The sequence below is a fragment of the Macaca mulatta genome, chromosome 11, assembly GCF_049350105.2.
Source record: "Macaca mulatta isolate MMU2019108-1 chromosome 11, T2T-MMU8v2.0, whole genome shotgun sequence".
NCBI classification, from domain to species: domain Eukaryota; kingdom Metazoa; phylum Chordata; class Mammalia; order Primates; family Cercopithecidae; genus Macaca; species Macaca mulatta.
Window position 1 is genome coordinate 111,063,858 of NC_133416.1, and position 19,474 is coordinate 111,083,331.

At 42.2% G+C, this 19,474-nt stretch overlaps 1 protein-coding gene across 1 annotated transcript in view; it reads right to left on the reverse strand.

Moving 5' to 3' along the window:
• Positions 1-1,579: 1,579 nt before the first annotated feature.
• TTC41 (tetratricopeptide repeat domain 41) overlaps positions 1,580-19,474 on the reverse strand; it is a 72,441-nt gene continuing 54,546 nt past the window's right edge. The window contains exons 12-15 of the mRNA XM_077954829.1: positions 19,118-19,270; positions 15,141-15,274; positions 2,338-2,467; positions 1,580-2,246 (exon numbers count right to left, since the gene is read on the reverse strand). Coding sequence (XP_077810955.1) covers positions 1,583-2,246; positions 2,338-2,467; positions 15,141-15,274; positions 19,118-19,270 — 1,081 coding nt within the window. The 3' untranslated portion in view covers positions 1,580-1,582. The remainder of the gene's footprint in view (positions 2,247-2,337; positions 2,468-15,140; positions 15,275-19,117; positions 19,271-19,474) is intronic.

Here is a 19,474-nt window from a genome sequence, read left to right on the forward strand (position 1 = left end):
TACTGAAAATCGCTGGAAGGCAAGGACTTCCCAAGCTGTGCAGGTGGAGTAGGCGGAATAGGCGTCAAGGCTGGCACTCTGCCAAGGAGACCATACTGGCTTGTGTGAAATGGGTGGAGCACAGTTTAAGACAAATAACCCAAGGCATTAGTGTATGCTCCAGTTGTGGGATGGAGGGGTCTGGAGGTGTTTCATGGAAAAAGGTGGCATCTGGGTTAAACCACCATTTATTGAAGGCTTGCTGTGTGCAGTATCTCATGCAATCCTCTCAGTAATCCTGAAAAGCAGACTTCATAATTTCTCCAGTTTTACAATATAGTCATCCCTCTGTACCTGCCGGGAATTGGTTCCAGAACACCTGCCCCATACATACATAACAAAATAGGCGATGCTCAAGTCCTTTATATAAAATGGCTAGTATTTGCATACACACATACTTCTATATATTTAAAACCATCTTGATTACTTTTTTAAAAAAAAAACAGAGTCTTTCTCTGTCAGCCAGGCTGGAGTGCAGTGGTATGATCGCAGTGCACTGCAGCCTCGACCTTCTGTGCTTAAGCAATCCTCCCACCTCAGCCTCCTGAGTAGCTGACATTACAGGCGTGAACCACCACAACCAGCTAATTTTTGTATTTTTTCGTAGAGATATGGTCTCACCATGTTGCCTAGGCTGGTCTCAAACTCCTGGACTCAAGCAATCCGCCCACCTTGGCCTCCCAAAGTGCTAGGATTACAGGTGCAAGCCAATGCACCAGGCCTCAATTACTTTTCATACCTAATACAATGTAAATGCTCTGTAAATAGTTGTGATACTGCATTTTCTATTTGTATTACTTTTCATTGTTGATTTTTTTTTCTAATATTTTTATCCATGGTTGATTGAATCCACGAATGCAAACCTGCAGACACAGAGGGCTGACAGTAATGAAACCGAGGCCAAGAAAGATGAGATAACTTTCCTAAAACCACACAACTGAACCCATTCTTCCATTTGGCTTCCTAACATATAGTATGTAGGATTTAGGCGGGTGATAGGGAAGAAAGTAGCCAATAAGTAATCCTTAACAGCTAATGGTTAATGTTTTACGAATCACTGATAAAATGAGACAATAAAATGTTTAAAACAGATATGATATCAAATATACGAGCTCTGGTACTTTAAACTCACTTTATGATTTTAGTTACATGCCAAATTATATATTTTTTACTTCGTGTATCATAAAAAGAGTTGGTGATAGCAATTGTAAATTTTGTTCATGTGGAAAATTAATTCATAAATTCAAAATAAACTATAGCAATGCAAAAATAATACAATTAGAATTTTAATAACATTGCTTCTGTATACTTTTGGATATGGAACACTATGAGATCAAATTGCTCTACCTACCATAGAAATGTGAATCACCTAAAAATTGTTCTCCTTAAGTAAAATGAGTTACAATGTTTAAGTGCCTAAATAATCATATTTCCAGACCTTGGTTATTATCATCCTGTGTATTTTAGAAGAAAATATTCAATAAAAGAGTTCTAATTAAAGACAAGTGGAAACAACAGATGCCAAAAAGCCCATGATACATTTTTATTCTTTATTAATATCATCTGAGGTCTTCAACAGTTTTGTTTCAGTGTGAAATTTTCTCTGCAAAAAAGACTTCTGAGGTATCGAAATATAATCTGGGCTATGAAAAAGCCACTTTTCTGATATGAGCTCATATTCCCAAGGGTTTTTTGTGCTAAGAGGCCATGGCAGGGAATGTTGGTAATTGGCGGTGATTTCGCCTTCTCCACTCTCACTTTTAGCTAACAAAATTCTTTGCCTTGAAAGCTTTATTAAACCATTCATTTTACCCAAAGATAAAATGTTAGAGGAATAATCTTTCTTTTTGTTTGATGCTTCCTTTCCTGAGCCATTCCATATTTCAGCATGATTTTGTGTCTTCCGTTGTATCTTTTCCTCAGCAGATATGCAAATAATGGGTTTCTTTTTCCCTTTTCCAGCAGCACATTTTGATTTATCTGAAATTGTCTGAGGTGCCAAGTCCATTCTTCTAGCCCTGTGTAATTTATCTGCATTCATGCACATTGCAGAGCTCACTGTATTAGAACTCTGAGCACTGTGATAGTTTAATTTAAGCAAGTGCTCCCATAATGAGAAGCCATTCCTAGAACCCTCAGAATGTTGCTGGCTCATACCTTGAGGCCAACATCTCCGGCTCCGGATCCACTCAATTTCTCTCAGAAGGCTGCAAAAGATCAAAAGTTGTCAAGAGGTCATATATATAACATGAATAACCAGAAGCATATTTCTGTTTGGAACATGAAATAGAAACTCACTGCAGGATTCCATGGATTGATGAATGAGAAGATCCCAGGTGGATCACCCTTAAATCAAGTGATCTGTACAAATAGCCTACTGCCTCAATCATGACGTGATGACAAGAGTCACTTGCCAATAACTGACCTGCTAGATATTTGAAAATAAGAATATTAGACTTTTTATTACTGCTGGCTTCACACATTTAAAAGAGAAGGATAACAAACATTTATAAAAAGTGGCATTGGAACATGACTTATTTGTAATATTCTGCCAAAAATATTTAACCTGAGTCTAATCATAAAGAAACAATCAGGCTGGATGCAGTGGCTCATGCCAGTAATCCATTCACTTTGGAAGGCTGAGACATGTAGATTACTGGAGCCCAGGAGTTCAAGACCAACCTGGGCAACATGGCAAAACTCCATCTCTACAAAAAATACAAAAATTAGCTGAGCATGGTAGCGCGTGACTATAGTCCTAGCTACTTGGGAGACAGGTGGGAGGATCGCTTGAGACCAGGAGGCAGAAGTTGCAGTGAGCCAAGACTGTGCCACTGCATTCCAGCCTGGACAACAGAGTGAGACCTTGTCTCAAAAAAATAGAAAGAAAGAAAGAATCAGACAGATACAAATTGAAGGACATTGGGATAGGGATGGGAGGGTGGAACCTGACTTCAACTCTTCAAAATAGTCAATGTCATAATGACAAAACAAAGGTACTTAAATCTAGACTAAAAGAGACAAATGCAATGCAAGATCATCAATAAGTTAACAGCTATAGAGGACATTACTAGATACTTGGGGAGATTTGAATATGAACTATAGTTAGATAATAGTCTTAGGCAATAGTTAAATTTCCTGGGTTTGATTATTGTGGTTATATGGGGGAATGTCCTTGTACTCAGAAGACATATGCTGAAGTATGGTATTTAGACATAAAAGTGTCATGTTTGCAACTAACTTTCAAATGGTTCAGAAAAAAATACATGTATGTATGTGTCTGTGCCTGTATATGAAAGAGAGAACACAGATGTGGCAAAATATTAACAACTGGTGGGCCAGGTGCGGTGGGTGGCTCATGTCTGTAACCCCAGCCCTCTGGGAGGCTGAGGAGGTAGGATTGCTTGAGTCCAGCAGTTTGAGACCAGCCTGGGCAACATAGGGAGACTCTGTCTCTATACAAAATAATAATAACAATTTTAAAAAACAATTGATGAATATAGGTGAAGGTTATATGATCTTTCACTATACTATTCTTGAAATTTCTCTGAAGGTTTGAAATTTTTCAAAATAAAAAAATTGAGAAAAAAGTTTTCCAACTGCCACAGTCAATGAATTGAATTCTCGACCTGGTGCAGTGGCGCGCGCCTATAATCCCAGCACTTTGGGAGGCTGAGGCGGGCGGATCACTTGAGGTCAGGAATTCAAGACCAGCCTGGCCAACATGGCAAAACCCTGTCTCTACTAAAAACACAAAAATTAGCTGGGCGTGGTGGCATGCACCTGTAATCCCAACTACTTGGGAGGCTGAGGCAGGAGAATCGCTTGAATCTGGGAGGCGGAGGTTGCAGTGAGCTGAGATTGTGCCACTGCGCTCCAGCCTGGGCGACAGAATGAGATTCCATCTTCAACACAATAATAATAATAATAAAATTGAATTCTCTAAAATTTGTTAAAATAAAAACAATCCATTTTACAATCTAACTTGGAGATGGTACTTATTTATTCATTTAACCCATTTACAAGACTACTCTTAAGGGGCTGGACTTACACCATTGATTATAAACATAACGTAAGGCTGGTATGTGTAACGCACTGATTTAGAAATGTGATAAAGAGACTGCTGCCTATGTAAAGGCTAAAAACACTGACAGATGACCCAGTCCCTGTTCCTGTGTTAACAACAATAACAGCAAATATATATAATTACCATCTGTCAGGACTGTGTAATCATATAAGGTATAGATTATCATCACCTGTCCACCTGGTTCAAAAATGAAAATTTACCAATCTGTAAAGTGAAAAGTGTCTTTCCCTTCTCTGTCCCCATCTGTGCAGTCTTCTAAAATGGAACCAATGACGTTAGTTTCTAATGTGTCCTTCCAGAGAATTTTTAGTGCATGTTTCATTTTACTTGTCTTTTAAAGATAAGCATGCTGGATGAGGTTAAGGAACTTATTCTAGTTCATGGAAGAACAGTCTTGGGTCAGCCTCATCCTGAAGTCCATGCCCTGCACTGCTACACTAGGCTGCCTCCTCCCCATTGTGGATTGTGCTCCTGAATATCAGCTGTGGCTTCTGCTCGCAGACATGTTCTCTCTCTGTGGCTTTGCTTCATGGATCAGACCCTGTATCTCACATGCCTGCAGCTTTCTCTGGAAATCCTATAGGAAATTTCAGCTGCTGTCTCTGCTTAGCGATCTGGGACTATGTTTCTTCTTTTTGAACTATTTTCACGACTCCCTGTGATGTTCCCAGGTGCCTCAGTCTAGCTCAACAGAAGACATTTGTGAATTACCCTGTTCTTGATGACCAAGTTGCATTGGCCTTAAAAGGAAAAGTGGAGAAAAATAGAAACTGGATGTGTCACGTGGTGGCAAACACAGAACCCATTCTCAGAGATACTCTAGGCACCAATAACCAGATTCATAGGTGTGACTGACTCTCTTCATTCTGCCCAAGTCCCCTGAAGAGAATCTGATTTGCTATGGGATTGAGATTTTCATGCAGACAAGTTTCTGGTGCCCTTTGCATACACTACTTCATGCCCTTGCTACCCACCTCCCCCTTGGCCACACACAACTCCTCAGGCCCCTTTTCCCTGGTGACCCATTCTAGACCTGACCTATAGCTTTGACCTCAGAACTTTCTTGGATGCAATCTGACTCAGGCAGCAAGCAAGCCAGGGAAAAGACATTCTTGCCTCATCCCCACCCCCAGTTTATCCCATTTTTCTTGGAGCTGGTAGCAGTTGGGTCAACCCAGTCAGTCCTCCCAACCCAGAAAAGAGGAAAGACCAGAATCGGTGAATTTAAATTGGAGAGATGTCACTGAACCTCTTCCCACCTCAAACCTTTGCCCTGGATGGGGAGGGAACCTAACATTTAATTTTGTACTCTATTGGCTGTTTTGCATACATTATATCATTAAATCTTCACAATTACCCTATAGGTAGACTATATTATAACCTCTTGATTGGTAAGAAAATTGAGACTCAGAGAGGTTATGTCCACAAGCCAAGAAAATAGCAGAACTGGGATTCCAACTCAGGTCCCTAGGATCCAGGACCACAACTTCTAGAATTGAGAAAAGAGAACACTATTCTTCCTGTTTTGTTGGTTCCAGGGAAGATTTTCCATAAAAATACATCTAGAAAAAAAGCATCAGTTACCTTTTCTATGTTGTACTTCTGGACAGAGCCACACCCATCTTATTTCCAGTGGAATGTGAATTGGGGGTGGGGATGGGGGGAAGGTCCCATGAACACTCTTACTAATTTGTTCTCAGATTTTAAGTAGTAAGTTTTCCTAGTCTCCCCACTTTATTTTCAGTGCTTAACATTAAAAAGATGGTGGAATATTTATTATTTCCTTAGAAAAACAAAACAAGATATTTCATCCAAAGATAGTCCTCTATCCTATTAAGTACTCTCCTAAAGCACAATTTTTCCTAATTTTTATTCTACTGAAATTAAAATTAAGTCATGTTCCTCTTGCTTCATATAATACCTGCTGTCACCTAACAAATGGATTTTTGCAATGCCAGTCCAGTGCGAGAGATGTTTACTTTTTCCTGGGCCGACAGCAACAGTCCAGGCAGTTGTCTCCAGGTGACAGTGAAATCTCTCCAGTGTTGACAGAGGTCACAGGAAGTTTCCCTGAATGAATAACTCAGTGGATGAACCACCCCGGGAGGGATAGTTCATTACTGGGCAGCATCCACTGAGTTATTCTGTGCCAGGAGTGAATGAGATTAAGAAGTGAGGACAATCAGAGCCCATAGTCTCTGTCTACATTCTAGAAGATGGGCTGCAATTGTAAAGAGGAAGGAAGGTTTGGCACTGTCTAAAGGCTCTTCGTTGAACGTTTCTTTTTGTTTGATAATTAGGCTGTGTCTAAAGTTTCTTTGTCCAAAATCCTCAAGTTTGAGAAACTAAGTGTGTTTGCTCATTCTTTTTTCCTTTTTTAATCTGCAAACTTAACCTAGAAGTGTTTGCTTATTCTTTCCATAAATGTGTGTATCTATAAACAGGTTAGGGAGAAAGCTGTGTGTCATTGTCCCAAAAAAGTAAAAGGTTGCTATTGGATGTCTCCATGGGCCCTCAATTTCTGATACAAAGAAAACAATAAGAGAGGTTAAGGAGTCCTTTCCCCCACCCCTCTCTACTGAAACCATGGCCTAGTCTGGCTCAAAAGGACCTGGTTGCAGATGGCAAGTAGCATCCTCTATTGTCTTCCCCCAGTTCTGCATGAACCCAAAGCACCAATTAAAGGAGATGGGCCTGTGCAGAAGCCCCAACTTTAAGCAGAGGGAACGGATTGTTCTCTCTTAAACAGGCTTTTGACTCTACCACCAAAACTGAACATTACCTGTGACCTCTGTGTTGCTAAACACAGTGGTCTGTTCTCAATCTGCTGGTCAGTTCTCAACACTCTCCTCTCTTGGCTTCAATGATCTGACTGCTTCTCGACCTGCCTCTGGAGCCATTCTTCATCTTTTACTACAGCCCATTCCTCTTCTCGTCCCTTAAATGCTGGCATTCTTCCAAGTTCTACCTCTGGCCATTGTCTTGTCCTACATTCTTCTTGCTTCTTTCAACCATTCTACTGAGTTGAGCCAGCAAGTGTACACTAAGGACTCCCAAATGTTTTCTCTGGCTCAGTCTTCAAGCTCTTAAGCACCAGACTCATATGTCCTACTGCCTACTGAATGTCTCTACTTGGATAGAAAATTCAAACTCAACAGGCCCCAAATTAGCTCACTGTGGCTCCCACCCCACCCTACCAAACTATGCTCCCTCTCTTGCAATGCCAACAGCATCATGCACCCAGGTGCACTGACCTACGATATAGTCGTAAACTGGGAAATGCTTTTGGCTTTCTCTCACCTCCCACATCTAGTCAAGCACCGAGCCTGTTGGATTTACCTACTAAGTCTCAAATCTGACACTTTCTCTCCATTTCTACCATCCCCTCTTAGTTTACCAATTCCATCCCCCATTTGGTCACAAGATTGTTGTATCCTAAACACAAACTTACTCATGCCCCTTAATGCTAGAAATCCTACAGCAGCTGCCCTGTCAAGCCCTTGAGCCTGGTAAACCTTGCTGATTCCTCCAGCATCATTCCCCAACTCTCCCCATTCCAGAGTTTCAAACCACCCAAGTTCTCCCTTCCTTGACATTGTTCATGCTGATCCTCCTTACCTAAAATGCTCCTCATGAACTTCTTCACCAGGCACCTGTCAGAACTCAGCCCAAGCCACTGTCTCTGGAAAGTCTTCTTTCTTGCCTGTTTTCTGTGGGTCCCTGTGCCCTCTCCAGTGTCTGTCACAGTACATAACACATTGGATTGCACTTCTCTTCATGTGCTTGTCACCCCAACGAGACCACAAACTCCTAGAGCTCACAAACAGCGGGAAGGGCTTGGGACTTGGGGTCAGAGAAACGGATGCTAAGTCTTAGGTCAACATACTAGCTGTGCCTGGTCTTTGTGAACCTCGATGATTATAATATCTAATCCATAGAATTATCTGGTCAAATGTACTGGGGCAGGTCATGTGTTACATCTGCTATTCCCTCAGCTTTAAAATTAGTTCAGTGACCTTTAGAGCCCTTTCCAGGTTTAAAAGTTTTCTAAGTTTATGAAGCCTACTTGACATTTTTTTTGCAGCCAATAGGGTTTACGCATATATAAACTATTAAAAATGATTAAGCCTACACAAATGAAAAGTAAGTTCTGTTAACACACATAAACTGGCTTGCTGGATTAACCAGGGTTCTCCATTTCTTCTATAAAACATACTCCCCAATGTCCAGGTAACACTAAATGCCTGCAGCTAGCAGGCTCCTCTCTACTTTGCTGGCATACTTCTGTTCCCAACAGTTGGGTTCTGGCATACCCCAGAGTCAACTGAGTATGTCAATCTAATTAGGTAATTTAACAGACTGCAATGCAGATTAATAAGATATGAGTATGAGAGAAAAAGGAGTTGTTTTCTCTGAAAACCAGACTGAATTCTTGGGAAAGGCTCAATATCCTGAGCTGCTAAGAAAAATAAGTCCAAATTATGAGCAGACAAGACAACTACAAAAGATTGAGGGAGAAAAAGGTGGCAACTGAGAAGGATACTGCACACAGACTGCATCACAATTGTTATCACCCTTCAGAAACCAAAACTAGAAATGGAGGGTGATGCATTTTGAGAAGATGACATCTAATTCCAATCAGAGGACCCATTAAAGAGAGAGAAAGAGAAAGAGAGAGAGAGAGAGAGATTTTAATTATACATTTAAAAGTCTGGAGAAAGAATGGATTTATATTTAAGTTAAAATTAAAATGTAAGGTTTGTCTGTATCATTTATCTGACTTGGATTAAGAGACCAACTGCTGTAGTTGAAGAGGGTTCTGGCTGAGCTGGGAATTTTAAAATGAAACAAAGAGAAGAGACTGAGAGGGAATTTAAAAATGAAACAAAGAGAAGGGACTGACTCTCAGAGGGGCTGAGAGTCACCCACTAGACACTAGAGCCTTTGTTTAATTTCTTCCTTCTAAATTTGACTAAGATGGTTGGCATTTCTTTTAAAAAGAATCCCAGGCAGAGAGAAGTAACATAATGTTCATCTACCACACTTCATCCAAAACAAACAGTTCAGTACAGAACACTCAGCTTGATATAATGGAACATGAAAAAGCCACATTTCTGTCCTTTTCTCCCACTTATATGGTGTCTCAATAGCCAAATGTAAAACACTCATCAAAGGAGAGCAATACGATTGCTCTGTGTTGGAGGCAGCTTAGAGCATTAATCACAAAAATCTTCATTTTATAGTTAGGGTTCCTACTAAAATCTCTAGAATTAACAGTCTTATTAGGTTAATGTTTGTACTTGAAACTGGATTTGTCACCCTCTCATAAATCTGTCATTTTAATATGTGCTTACTGTAATCTCATATATAAGAATGTGATTTTATAATTAAAATCTTAATTACCAAAAATTGCCGGAAGCCCACTATTTTCATACCCCCTGGAAGATTACACTGTGTTATACATGTTGATCAAATGTAATAATACAGCCTGGTCACATAGCGAGACCTCATTTCTACAAAAAAAGTTTTAAAAATAGTCAGGCATAGTGGCGCATGCCTACAGCCCTAGCTACTTGGGAGGCTGAGACCAGAGAATAACTTGAGCGTAGAAGTTTGAGATGACAGTGAACTACGATCATGCCACTGCACTCCAGAGCCTATGTGATAGGGACTGTCTCAAAAAAAAAAAAGTAAAATAATAAAAGATCAAGAAAGGTGTCTCGACATTCAAGCTAGCAATTATCATTAATCTGAACTCTAAAATGAAATCTGAAAAGTCAACTAAAGATCATTGTTTTCCATAGATAAAAGCACAATTGGGTTGTTCTTTCAATACTGTTAGCCTGGAGCAGAGCCATCATTTCCATTGGATAACCCAAGACAAATTACCCAGAAAGAACCTGCCTATCCACTTCTCAGCCTACCTACAGTGACAGAGCACCCATCTACATACAGCTAGGGCTGTTTCTGATGTTTTGAAGACGCAAAGAATACATGATAAGGCCTCTGCCCTCAGGAGTTCACAATCTGAGAGGTTAAAATATGCACCTCAGAGAGGAAGAGAAAATGTATGTCACAAACACGTCCTTTGTGCTCTTTCATGGATTCTGGATCCACAAAATGGTCTTAGAATATAATATTAGAAAGCTCTTGTGAAGATTATGCTAGAGGTAAGGCTCTAGGTTCCTCACACTTACCTACTTTGCAAAAATCCTGTACTGGCTTTCAGTTGCTCTTATGGTAACACCCCAGATCTTTGACTGGGCCTGAGAGGCCTGCGACCCACCCCCCGGCATCTCTCTAACATCCTCCTCGAGCACCTCCTTCTCCACATTGCTCTCTGCACTCTGGGACCTTAAAACTCCCCCCAGCCTCGAAAATTCTGTTCCTACTGCCTAGATGACTCTTCTCCTCCCTCTCTCCCACTACTAGTGAGCCACCTCTCATCCTGCAGATCCAATTTCAGCATCACTTCCTGAGATGCATCCCCAACCCACGTCCTTCCATCTGACAGATCAAGGTCACCTGTTAGTACTTGTATTTTCCCATGATAGCACTTTCCCCAACTATAGTTAAGCCATTGTGCATTTAGTTGTCTAACTGCTGTCTCCATGGTAACGCTTTGCACAATTGCAGTTAAATTGTGTATTTAAGTTGTCGACAGCCTTCTCCCCCAGTGTGAGCTCAGGGAAGGCAGCGTTGGTCTCTATGGGTCTGATTCATTGTTATACTCCCAGGAACTAACATAGAGATTGTCACTTAATAGGTGCAGTAAATATTATAATAAATGAATGATAAGAATATAAGTAATTAACATTCAAATGACCTTAATAATCAATACCTGCACTTCTAAAGTGGGAGGGTAAATCTGAATTAGCTGAGGCATTTCCTCCATCATACATTCATTCACTTGGCAAGTGTTTATTGAGTACCTGCTAAGTGCCACCCACTGTTCTAAGAGCAGGGTATACAATGGTGGAGAAGACAGATCATGTCTCTTCTTTATAGAAAGAGAGATGAAAAAAAAGAAACCCTAGTGAACAGATAAATATATAATTTCAAGTAGTAAAGTACAGGTTGAGTATCACTTATCCAGAATACTTGGGACCAGAAGGGTTTCAGATTTCTGATTTTTTTAGATTTTGGAATATCTGCATCACGCTTACCAGTTGACCATGCCTAATCCCAGAACTCCAAAATCTGAAATGCTCCAGTGAGCATTTCCTTTTTGCATCATGTCAACACTCAAAAAGTTTTAGATTTTGGGCTTTTGGATTAAGCATGCTCAACCTGTGCTATTTACTTTAGTACCTTAGAGGGTGACAAGGGTAAGGGTTAGGGTTAAATTCCATAAGATGGACAGGGAACTCTTCGCTGCACATTTGTGGACAGACTTTAGACAGCCTTGATGAGCTCTAAATAATTTTCAAGAGTTTCCAAAACAATTTCCTAAATAGAACAAGCCCATTTAGAGGATCACTGGCCCCCAAGCCTTCCTCAGTGTTAAGTCTCCACTTCCCTACAGGAGAGAATTTCCTTCAGATCAGCACACTGCCTCAACTCTCCCATCACTGCCTGTTTTTCTTGTTTATCTCCCACTCCACACACCTCCTCTGTCCCGATGCTTCCTCACAGCCCCTCTTGACGGCTCTCAATCCCCTTTCACATCTTATTTATTCCTACCTTTGTTCTCGTAGTTCTCCCACCTAGAATTGCCCCCTTTCTCTGACAATCTATGCCCTCCACTTCCTAAAGGATCCCTTCCAAGAGATTTTCCTTGAACATCCTCTTGCTACTGACCATGGTCTTCCACATTTAGGCATGGAATATTAACTCTGTTGAGGACCTTAAAGAACGCAACACCCTTATTTTACAGATGGGGCCCAGGAACAGACTTGGGCCACAGGCATTGTGACTTGCTTCAGGTCACACAGCTGATCATGGCCAAGATAAAACCAAAACCCAATTCAATCCCCTCCAGCCAGACTATGCTTTAAATCTTTCATGTGTTATATTTTTTATTATAGGTTTATATTGCCACCTAACAACAACAACAACAAAAAGTTGCTTGAGGTTGAAGACAGAAGTTATCTTCTTTGTTTTTGTATCCTGCAGAGCACTTAGTACAATCCTTTGAGCATGGGCAACCTAGTGTCCATCTATATGTCTCTTTATCTGTTACTGCATCCAGAAAAGACCAAGACAGATTTTTACCAAATTTAGAAGGTATGTTTGGGATGAATTAAAATACGAGCCATATGGCATTCATGAAAGTCACATTGGATAGCCTAGGGGACCACTTCAAAGTGATGGGTATCTCCCCTGCAGGGCACCCAAGGATCTGCCCCACGATGGAGACAAGCTACAGACAAAGGAAGCAAATATTAACAGTAGCTTCATATAGGAGCCACAGTCCAAAGTCACAAAGGCAGATGCAAGCAATCATTTCAGTTGCCTTCATGTGGATGGCTTCATGCTGTGTACATCAAGTGGGTGGTTGGAGGTCGGGGGTACAGATTGTTTTTCTTTTTTCTTTTTTTCTTTTTTTTTTTTTTTTGAAACAGGATCTCACTCTGTCACTCAGGCTGGAGTGCAATAGTAGGATCTTGGCTCACTGCAGCCTTGACCTCCCTAGCTCAAGTGATCCTCCCATCTTAGCCTTCCGAGTAGCTGGGACTACAGGTGCGAGCCACCATGCCCAGCTAATGTTTTGTATTTGTTGCAGGGATGGGGATTTGCCATGTTGCTCAGAGGCTGGTCTCAACTCCTGGGCTCAAGCAGTTCTCCCACCTAGGCCTCCCAAAGTGCTGGGATTACAGGCACGAGCCAGCACACCCAGTTGAATTGTTTTTCTTTATAGGGTAAATTATTCTCCCAAACCACCCCAGATCAACAATCTAGTTGGGTAAGATAATACCACCATATCATCCTGATATGCATTACAACGTATAAAGTACTTAAAGGCTTGCTGAATAAATGCAGTGTAATTATATGTATACCATAGTATGCATAATTATACATGCATATTATATTATACATAGTATAATATAATCCAACTCCCATGAAACATACATAGCTGTTGACCTCAAAGTGAACTGCTTTGAGGACTAATGTTTGGTAACACTTTACTGCAGAGGGCCTAAGATATCTTTAAAAATGATTAATGGTGAGGAGTCCCAACAATTTGCAGCTCTGGCTTACTTCTTATTTTATGGAGTCCACTCAGGCACATTTCCATTTAGATAGAAAATTTCCACTAAAGGTAGGAAAACTAAAAATACTTGTTACATGTTGAAGGACAGCTGGTTCAGAGGTCTTCATAAACAGACTACTTTCCCTCCCTCCACTCTTGCCTTTGTATACCGAAGTTATTGATTTGCTCTCACCATCACCGACTGAAACCACAGCATACAAATCTCACATTAGCAGTTGGATTAACCATCTACAATGTTCCTGTGGGCCAGAAGTGGACCTTATATTAAAGGAATCAACTTCAATCAACAGCAGGAGATAATGACGGCAAGAGATGACTCCTCACATAAAAATACTTGGTCATAACCACCTTGAGTATTGACTGCAAAATTGAAATGTAGACTTATTTAACAAGTCACAAAAAAAAACACTGCAATTGCTGCTATTAAAGATGCCTTCATATCTGAAAGTAAATGAATATATTATCCCTCCATCACAGACCAGACACAAAAGCTGTTACATAACAGAATATTATATGAAACAATCAGATTAAACATACTAGTTCTTTGTCCATAAACTTTCTCTAAATTTGTATCTGTATTTTCTGTTTGTAAAACTGCTTCAGCCTAGAAACATTTAGTGAAAAAAAAAAATGCACACACATATTCCCAAATCTGCACATTGAAAATATTCTTTCCTACAGATATCAGGCATTTAAAGCTTTTTTCCTCCTCAGCAAGTGACTACCCTGAAAGCAATCACGTTTTCTTGTAAAACAGATGGTAAGCACACATGCTGGGAAAAGTAGCTAGTTTAGGTCAGGGTTTCTCAACCTCAGCACTGACATTTGAGGGTGGATAATTTTTTGTTGTGAGGGGCTTTCCTGGGCATTGTAAAATGTTCAGCCACATCCCAGGCCTCCACCCACTAAATGACAGTAGCACTCCCATCTCCCAACCTGCCCCCGAGTTCCAGTCATGACAATCAAGAATTTCTCCAGACTTTCATCCTTGGGGGCAAGATCATCCCTGGTTGAAAATTACTTGTTTTGGTTGAAGTACAGATAATGCCCTGTGGCAATGAGACGTCAGGACCCCGATAGTGTTTTGTTTTTTTGAGATGGAGTCTCGCTCTGTTGCCCAGGCTGGAGTGCAGTGGTGCAATCTTGGCTCACCACAACCTCCGCCTCCCAGTTCAAGCAATTCTCCTGGCTCAGCCTCCTGAGTAGCTGGAACTACAGGTGTGTGCCACCATGCCTGGCTAATTTTTGTGTTTTTAGTAGAAACAGGGTTTCACCATGTTGGCCAGGATGGTCTCAAACTCCTGGCCTCAAGTGACTTTCTCGCCTCGGCCTCCCAAAGTGCTGGGATTATAGGCATGAGCCACTGCGCACAGCCGAGACCTATGTCTTACAGCTAAAATCAAGGGTGGGCCCTTGTGAAAAGCCATGTCATTATTTCTGGTCACATGTTACTTTAGCATCACAGACGAAAAGGTATGGAAAGCTATTCATATACAGTAGAGACAATGTCTTAGGACAGAAGTGGAAGAAAGGTGGGAACCTACACTGACGGGGGCGGGGGGAGGGGTGTGGTCAAGCAAGGGAGCTCAGCCTACAAAAGAGTGAAAAATGGGATGGAAACGATTTTAAGAGATATCTTTCCTACTAGGAGAACGTAAGTAGGTAGCAAAAAATAGTTTAAAGTTTGTGAAACAGGAGTTGCTTGGTTCAAAAATGGAGCCTTTTTAAAAATAAGCAAAGTATGCAGGTGAAACAAAGGGAAAAGTCACCTGCTTATAACAAATAGATGGGCACGATTACCTAATTTACACAACGTATCACTGAGGCTGATGTTCAGCTGCTTCCTGAGGAGTGAGGACTTAGCCAGAGTTTCTGCATTTTCCTTTATTTTTATCACTTGTTTATAATATTTAAGTACTTGCTTCCTTTGGGATCTAGAAAAGAGAAATTTAATTAAAGTTTGCATCAAAGAAGGCTGGCACGCATTCATTCATTCATTCAACAAACATTTACTGAATGCTGGTGTTAGGACTGGGGAGCAAAGATGAGTATGACTAACTCTTGCCCTCTGAGAATTTCTTTGAGGTAGGAGGAGAGACTGGAGAGCGAAGCAGGAGTCCACCCACAAAGGACCTTGAGTGCAAACCTAAGGATTTTGACTTTAACAGTGAAGAGTTTTCATTAAGAGCCTGATATGATCAAATGTACATTTTAGAATCTGCCCGGGCAGAAGTGTGGAGGACAAACTGAAACAGGTGAGGCCACAGACAGGGAGACCAGTTAGGCCAGAGGAAGATCGACGAAGGTCTGAGCTGACACAGTGGCCACAGGTGCAAGGGGAGGTTTGCTAGGGTGTGGTGTTGCACTGGATGCAGTGGTGCTGATGCCAGGGGTGCTGGGGGGCTGTTGTGTGTGCAGAGAGTCATGTGGTTAAGAGCTCAAGCTCTAAAGTCAGGCAGATGTGGCGGTGGGCCACAGTGGTCAGGTTCAGGGCCTCTTCAATCAGACTTCCCAGGTGCTAACCCTGGCCCTGACACCTAAGAGCTGGGTAGCAAGCATCTCAGCCTCCTAAGCCTCAACTTCCTCATGTTCAAAATGGGGATAATAGGCCGGGCACAGTACTTCATGCCTGTAATCCCAACACTTTGGAAGGCCAAGGCGGGAAGATCACTTGAGGCCAGGAGTTCAAGGCTACAGTGAGCTATGATCACACCACCACACTCCCACCTGGGTGAGAGAGAAAGATCCTGTCTGGAAAAAAAAAAAAATCAGATAACAGAGTTGTTATGGGGATTAAACAAGAAAATGAGTGTAATGTGTCAGCACAGTGACTGATGATAAACATTGCTAAGATGGATCGTTAAGATGATGCCATGGTGTCTTCACCAAGTGAAGTGGGAGAAGGAGAATTCCATCAGGGGGTGAGGGGTGGATGTGTCCAATCTTGAGCACATTGACTCTGGAGTACCAGTGGAACACCCAAGTAAAGATGTCCGGTAAACAGATGGAAGCACATGGCTGCTGCTGCTGAAGGATGCCTGAGAAGATGGAGACAAAAGGCGCTCACCTTACGGAACAGCAGCTGAAGGCCTGAGTCCTGGTGGGGCTGATGTGCTCCCTCTGAGACTAGCACGGAGCCCAGGAACCAAACTCAAGAGGATGCTGATGTTTGGGCAAGTGGCAGGGGGAGAAAAGGAACCCACAAAAGAAGCTGAGCCAGCTTGATCACCCAGGAGAGTAGTTTCAACTCTGTCAAATGCTTGGAGGAGAAGGCCAACAAGGTCAAAAGTGCAGAGGACACTTTGGGGTTGTTTCTGATGACTTTCATAAGAGGAGACAAAATGGGTAAGCTGGGTAAGGGAAGAAGTGCCTGGGCTCTATGCTCGTCTCAGACTGAGGGCATTCGCCCCACCAGGGCCCAGGGCTTCAGCTGCCATTCCATAAGGTGACTGTGCCGAGGATGCTGACTGAAGGATAATTACAGATGGATGGGCAAATGGTTGGGGGAAAGTAGATGACAATCATTTCACTAAGAATCTGTCACTGCTCCTCTTAAAACATTTTGTTCACTCTTCTCTCATCTGCTTTCTTAACTTTAATTTTTTAATTTGACCTCATTTGTCCAACTCTACCCAGACCCCTTCTACAAGGCCCTCAGGATCCCATGGATCATTTCTGTGGTGCTTGAGTGCTGTCTCGAGGGCCCCTGGTCCTTACATGCTTGAGAGGTGAGTCAAGTTATGTAACAAAATGTCTCCTGGTTTGAACCAACACGAAAGACACAGTCACCTAAGGATAACCTTCAACAAAGAGACGGCCGGCTTCTCCATTGTTTCCGAAGGCTGGCCGTTGACAGTGAGGCCTGGAGGAAGCCATCCATGTATGGTCATCAAGCCATCTGTGTACGGCCATGCGGAATAGTCCAGCAGTCCTCAGTGTCTCGTGATTTGGGGTGGGGCAGCCAGGCAGGAGAGATGACTCAGTCAGTATGCTACGTGTTTAGATTTTTCTTTTACGAGGCAACAGTTCTACAGTCAAGCTTTCTGCTTCTGTAAAGAAAGTCCTGTTCTCTGCTCACAGTGCTGGTCTCAATATGAGTAAGAGGCGGCGTATGTGGTGTCAAGTGCCTCAAAAAACACTTGCTGGGGAGCAAAATAATAAAATACGAATGACTCAATTTATCAGACTCTTTTAGTGTGTGCCAGGTTTTCTGCTAAGCTCTTTACATATAGGATCTCTTAATCCTCACAAAGATCTTGCCAGGAAGATACTGTTACTCCCTTCATTTTACCAAGGAGGAAATGAATGAGATACCAAGATGTTAAGTGCTTGACCTTAACAGTAACTTGTCACTGTTACTAAGTGGCAGAAATAAAAGGTGAACTCAGGCAATCGGACTCCAGAGCCCACCATCTCACCACCACTATATAGCACCCACTATTGTACCCTTAGGTACTCCCTTAATTGGGCTACTCTTTAAAAGGTAGTTACCCTTTAAATGCCTTTTAGAAAGGGTTAATACTGATTTGCACTCAAGTATTAAGAGACGATCAATATCCTATTCTTTCTGGAAGCAAAAGCAGCAAGAGGTCACCTGTCGGGTGGGAGGAAAATGACATGGAGGAACATGGAAAATGGAAATAGAAAAGCAAGCCAGGGAACAGAGAACCCTCACCTTATGGAACAGCAGCTGAAGCCCTGGGCCCTGGTGGGGCTGATGCACTCAGTCTGAGACAAACTTAGAGCCCAGGAAACGAACTCAGGGAGAGGAGGAAAGAGGGGCTACCAAAACAAAACTTCACAACTTCATAATGTAGCCTAGCGCATCCCTGACCATCCAGGCAGTTAAATCGGCTATGGAAGCAAGTGTGTACGTGGCTCTCTGTGAGTTCACAAAGAACCTTCTCTCATAGCAGACCTGCCAAGAAAAGTAGCGGTCAGCCCTGGCAGATGCTCACACTCAGTCGGTCTGGAGGGTGGCACCTACAAGTGTGAGGCACTGAGGGGAACCCCGCACATCACAGGAGAACAAGAGGACTCCCTGAGTAAGGAGGGGAAGCTGGTGAACATGACCTGAGGCATTGGAGGCTCTGGCCTAGGTCTTGCGGAAGAGAGGGCAGGACAGTGTTGTACCGTAGACAATGGCCATGACTGAGGGCTGCGTGGAGACCCAGAAGTAAGAGCATCTTCCTCACAAGGCCTGTGAGTGGCACTGGGAACCACTTACAACCACATTGTACTCCTATGTCCTTTCTCTACTGCCAGAACCTCCACACTGCTTGTGAGCCAAGAGCTCCTTTTTTTTTTTCGAAACAGGAGTCTTGCCGTGTCGCCCAGGCTGGAGTACAGTGGCACGATCTCAGCTCACTGCAACTCCACCTCCCAGGTTCAAGTAATTCTCCTGCCTCAGCCTCCCAAGTATCTGGGACGACAGGCACGTACCACCATGTCCAGCTAATTTTTGTATTTTTAGTAGAGATGGGATTTCACCATGTTGGCCAGGCTGGTCTCCAACTCCTGACCTCAAGTGATCCGCCTGCCTCAGCCTCCCAAAGTGCTGGGATTAACAGGTGTGAGCCACCATATCCAGTCCAACAGCTCCTTTTGAATACGTTATGACGGGGTGAATCCCCAGGCTTCTGAGCAGGGCTTGAGCCAAAGTAGTATTACCAGAGTCACCCCTGAGGGGTAACCCCAGACCTCCCTGCCACTGGTGGGGGCACTTTTGGCGGTGAGACAGGGAGACACACTTCTTGAAACATTTCATAAAAACTTACTTTTTACTATCTCTCTGGGGAAAAAATAGCAAATCTGCTAAAAATTCCATAACTTCTCCAACCAGCATGTTTTTCTTGCCAAACAAGCTTTTCCTGATATTTAAGCACTCTTGAAGTTTCATTTTTGCAAGAGAGGTATTTCCAGCAACGAACCTGAAAATAAAACACATGTGTGTTTTTTACTGGGCATGTTGGTTACATTCATTGTGCAGTCAATCATAATTCTCATAAACATCTTGGATTTTATATAAAAAATCTGTCCTGGAAAATATAAAAAAGAGCAATTTATAATAGTAGAGATGCAAGAACTTCAAAGTGATTTATAAGAAATTTGTACATCTTTTTTTTTTTTTTTTT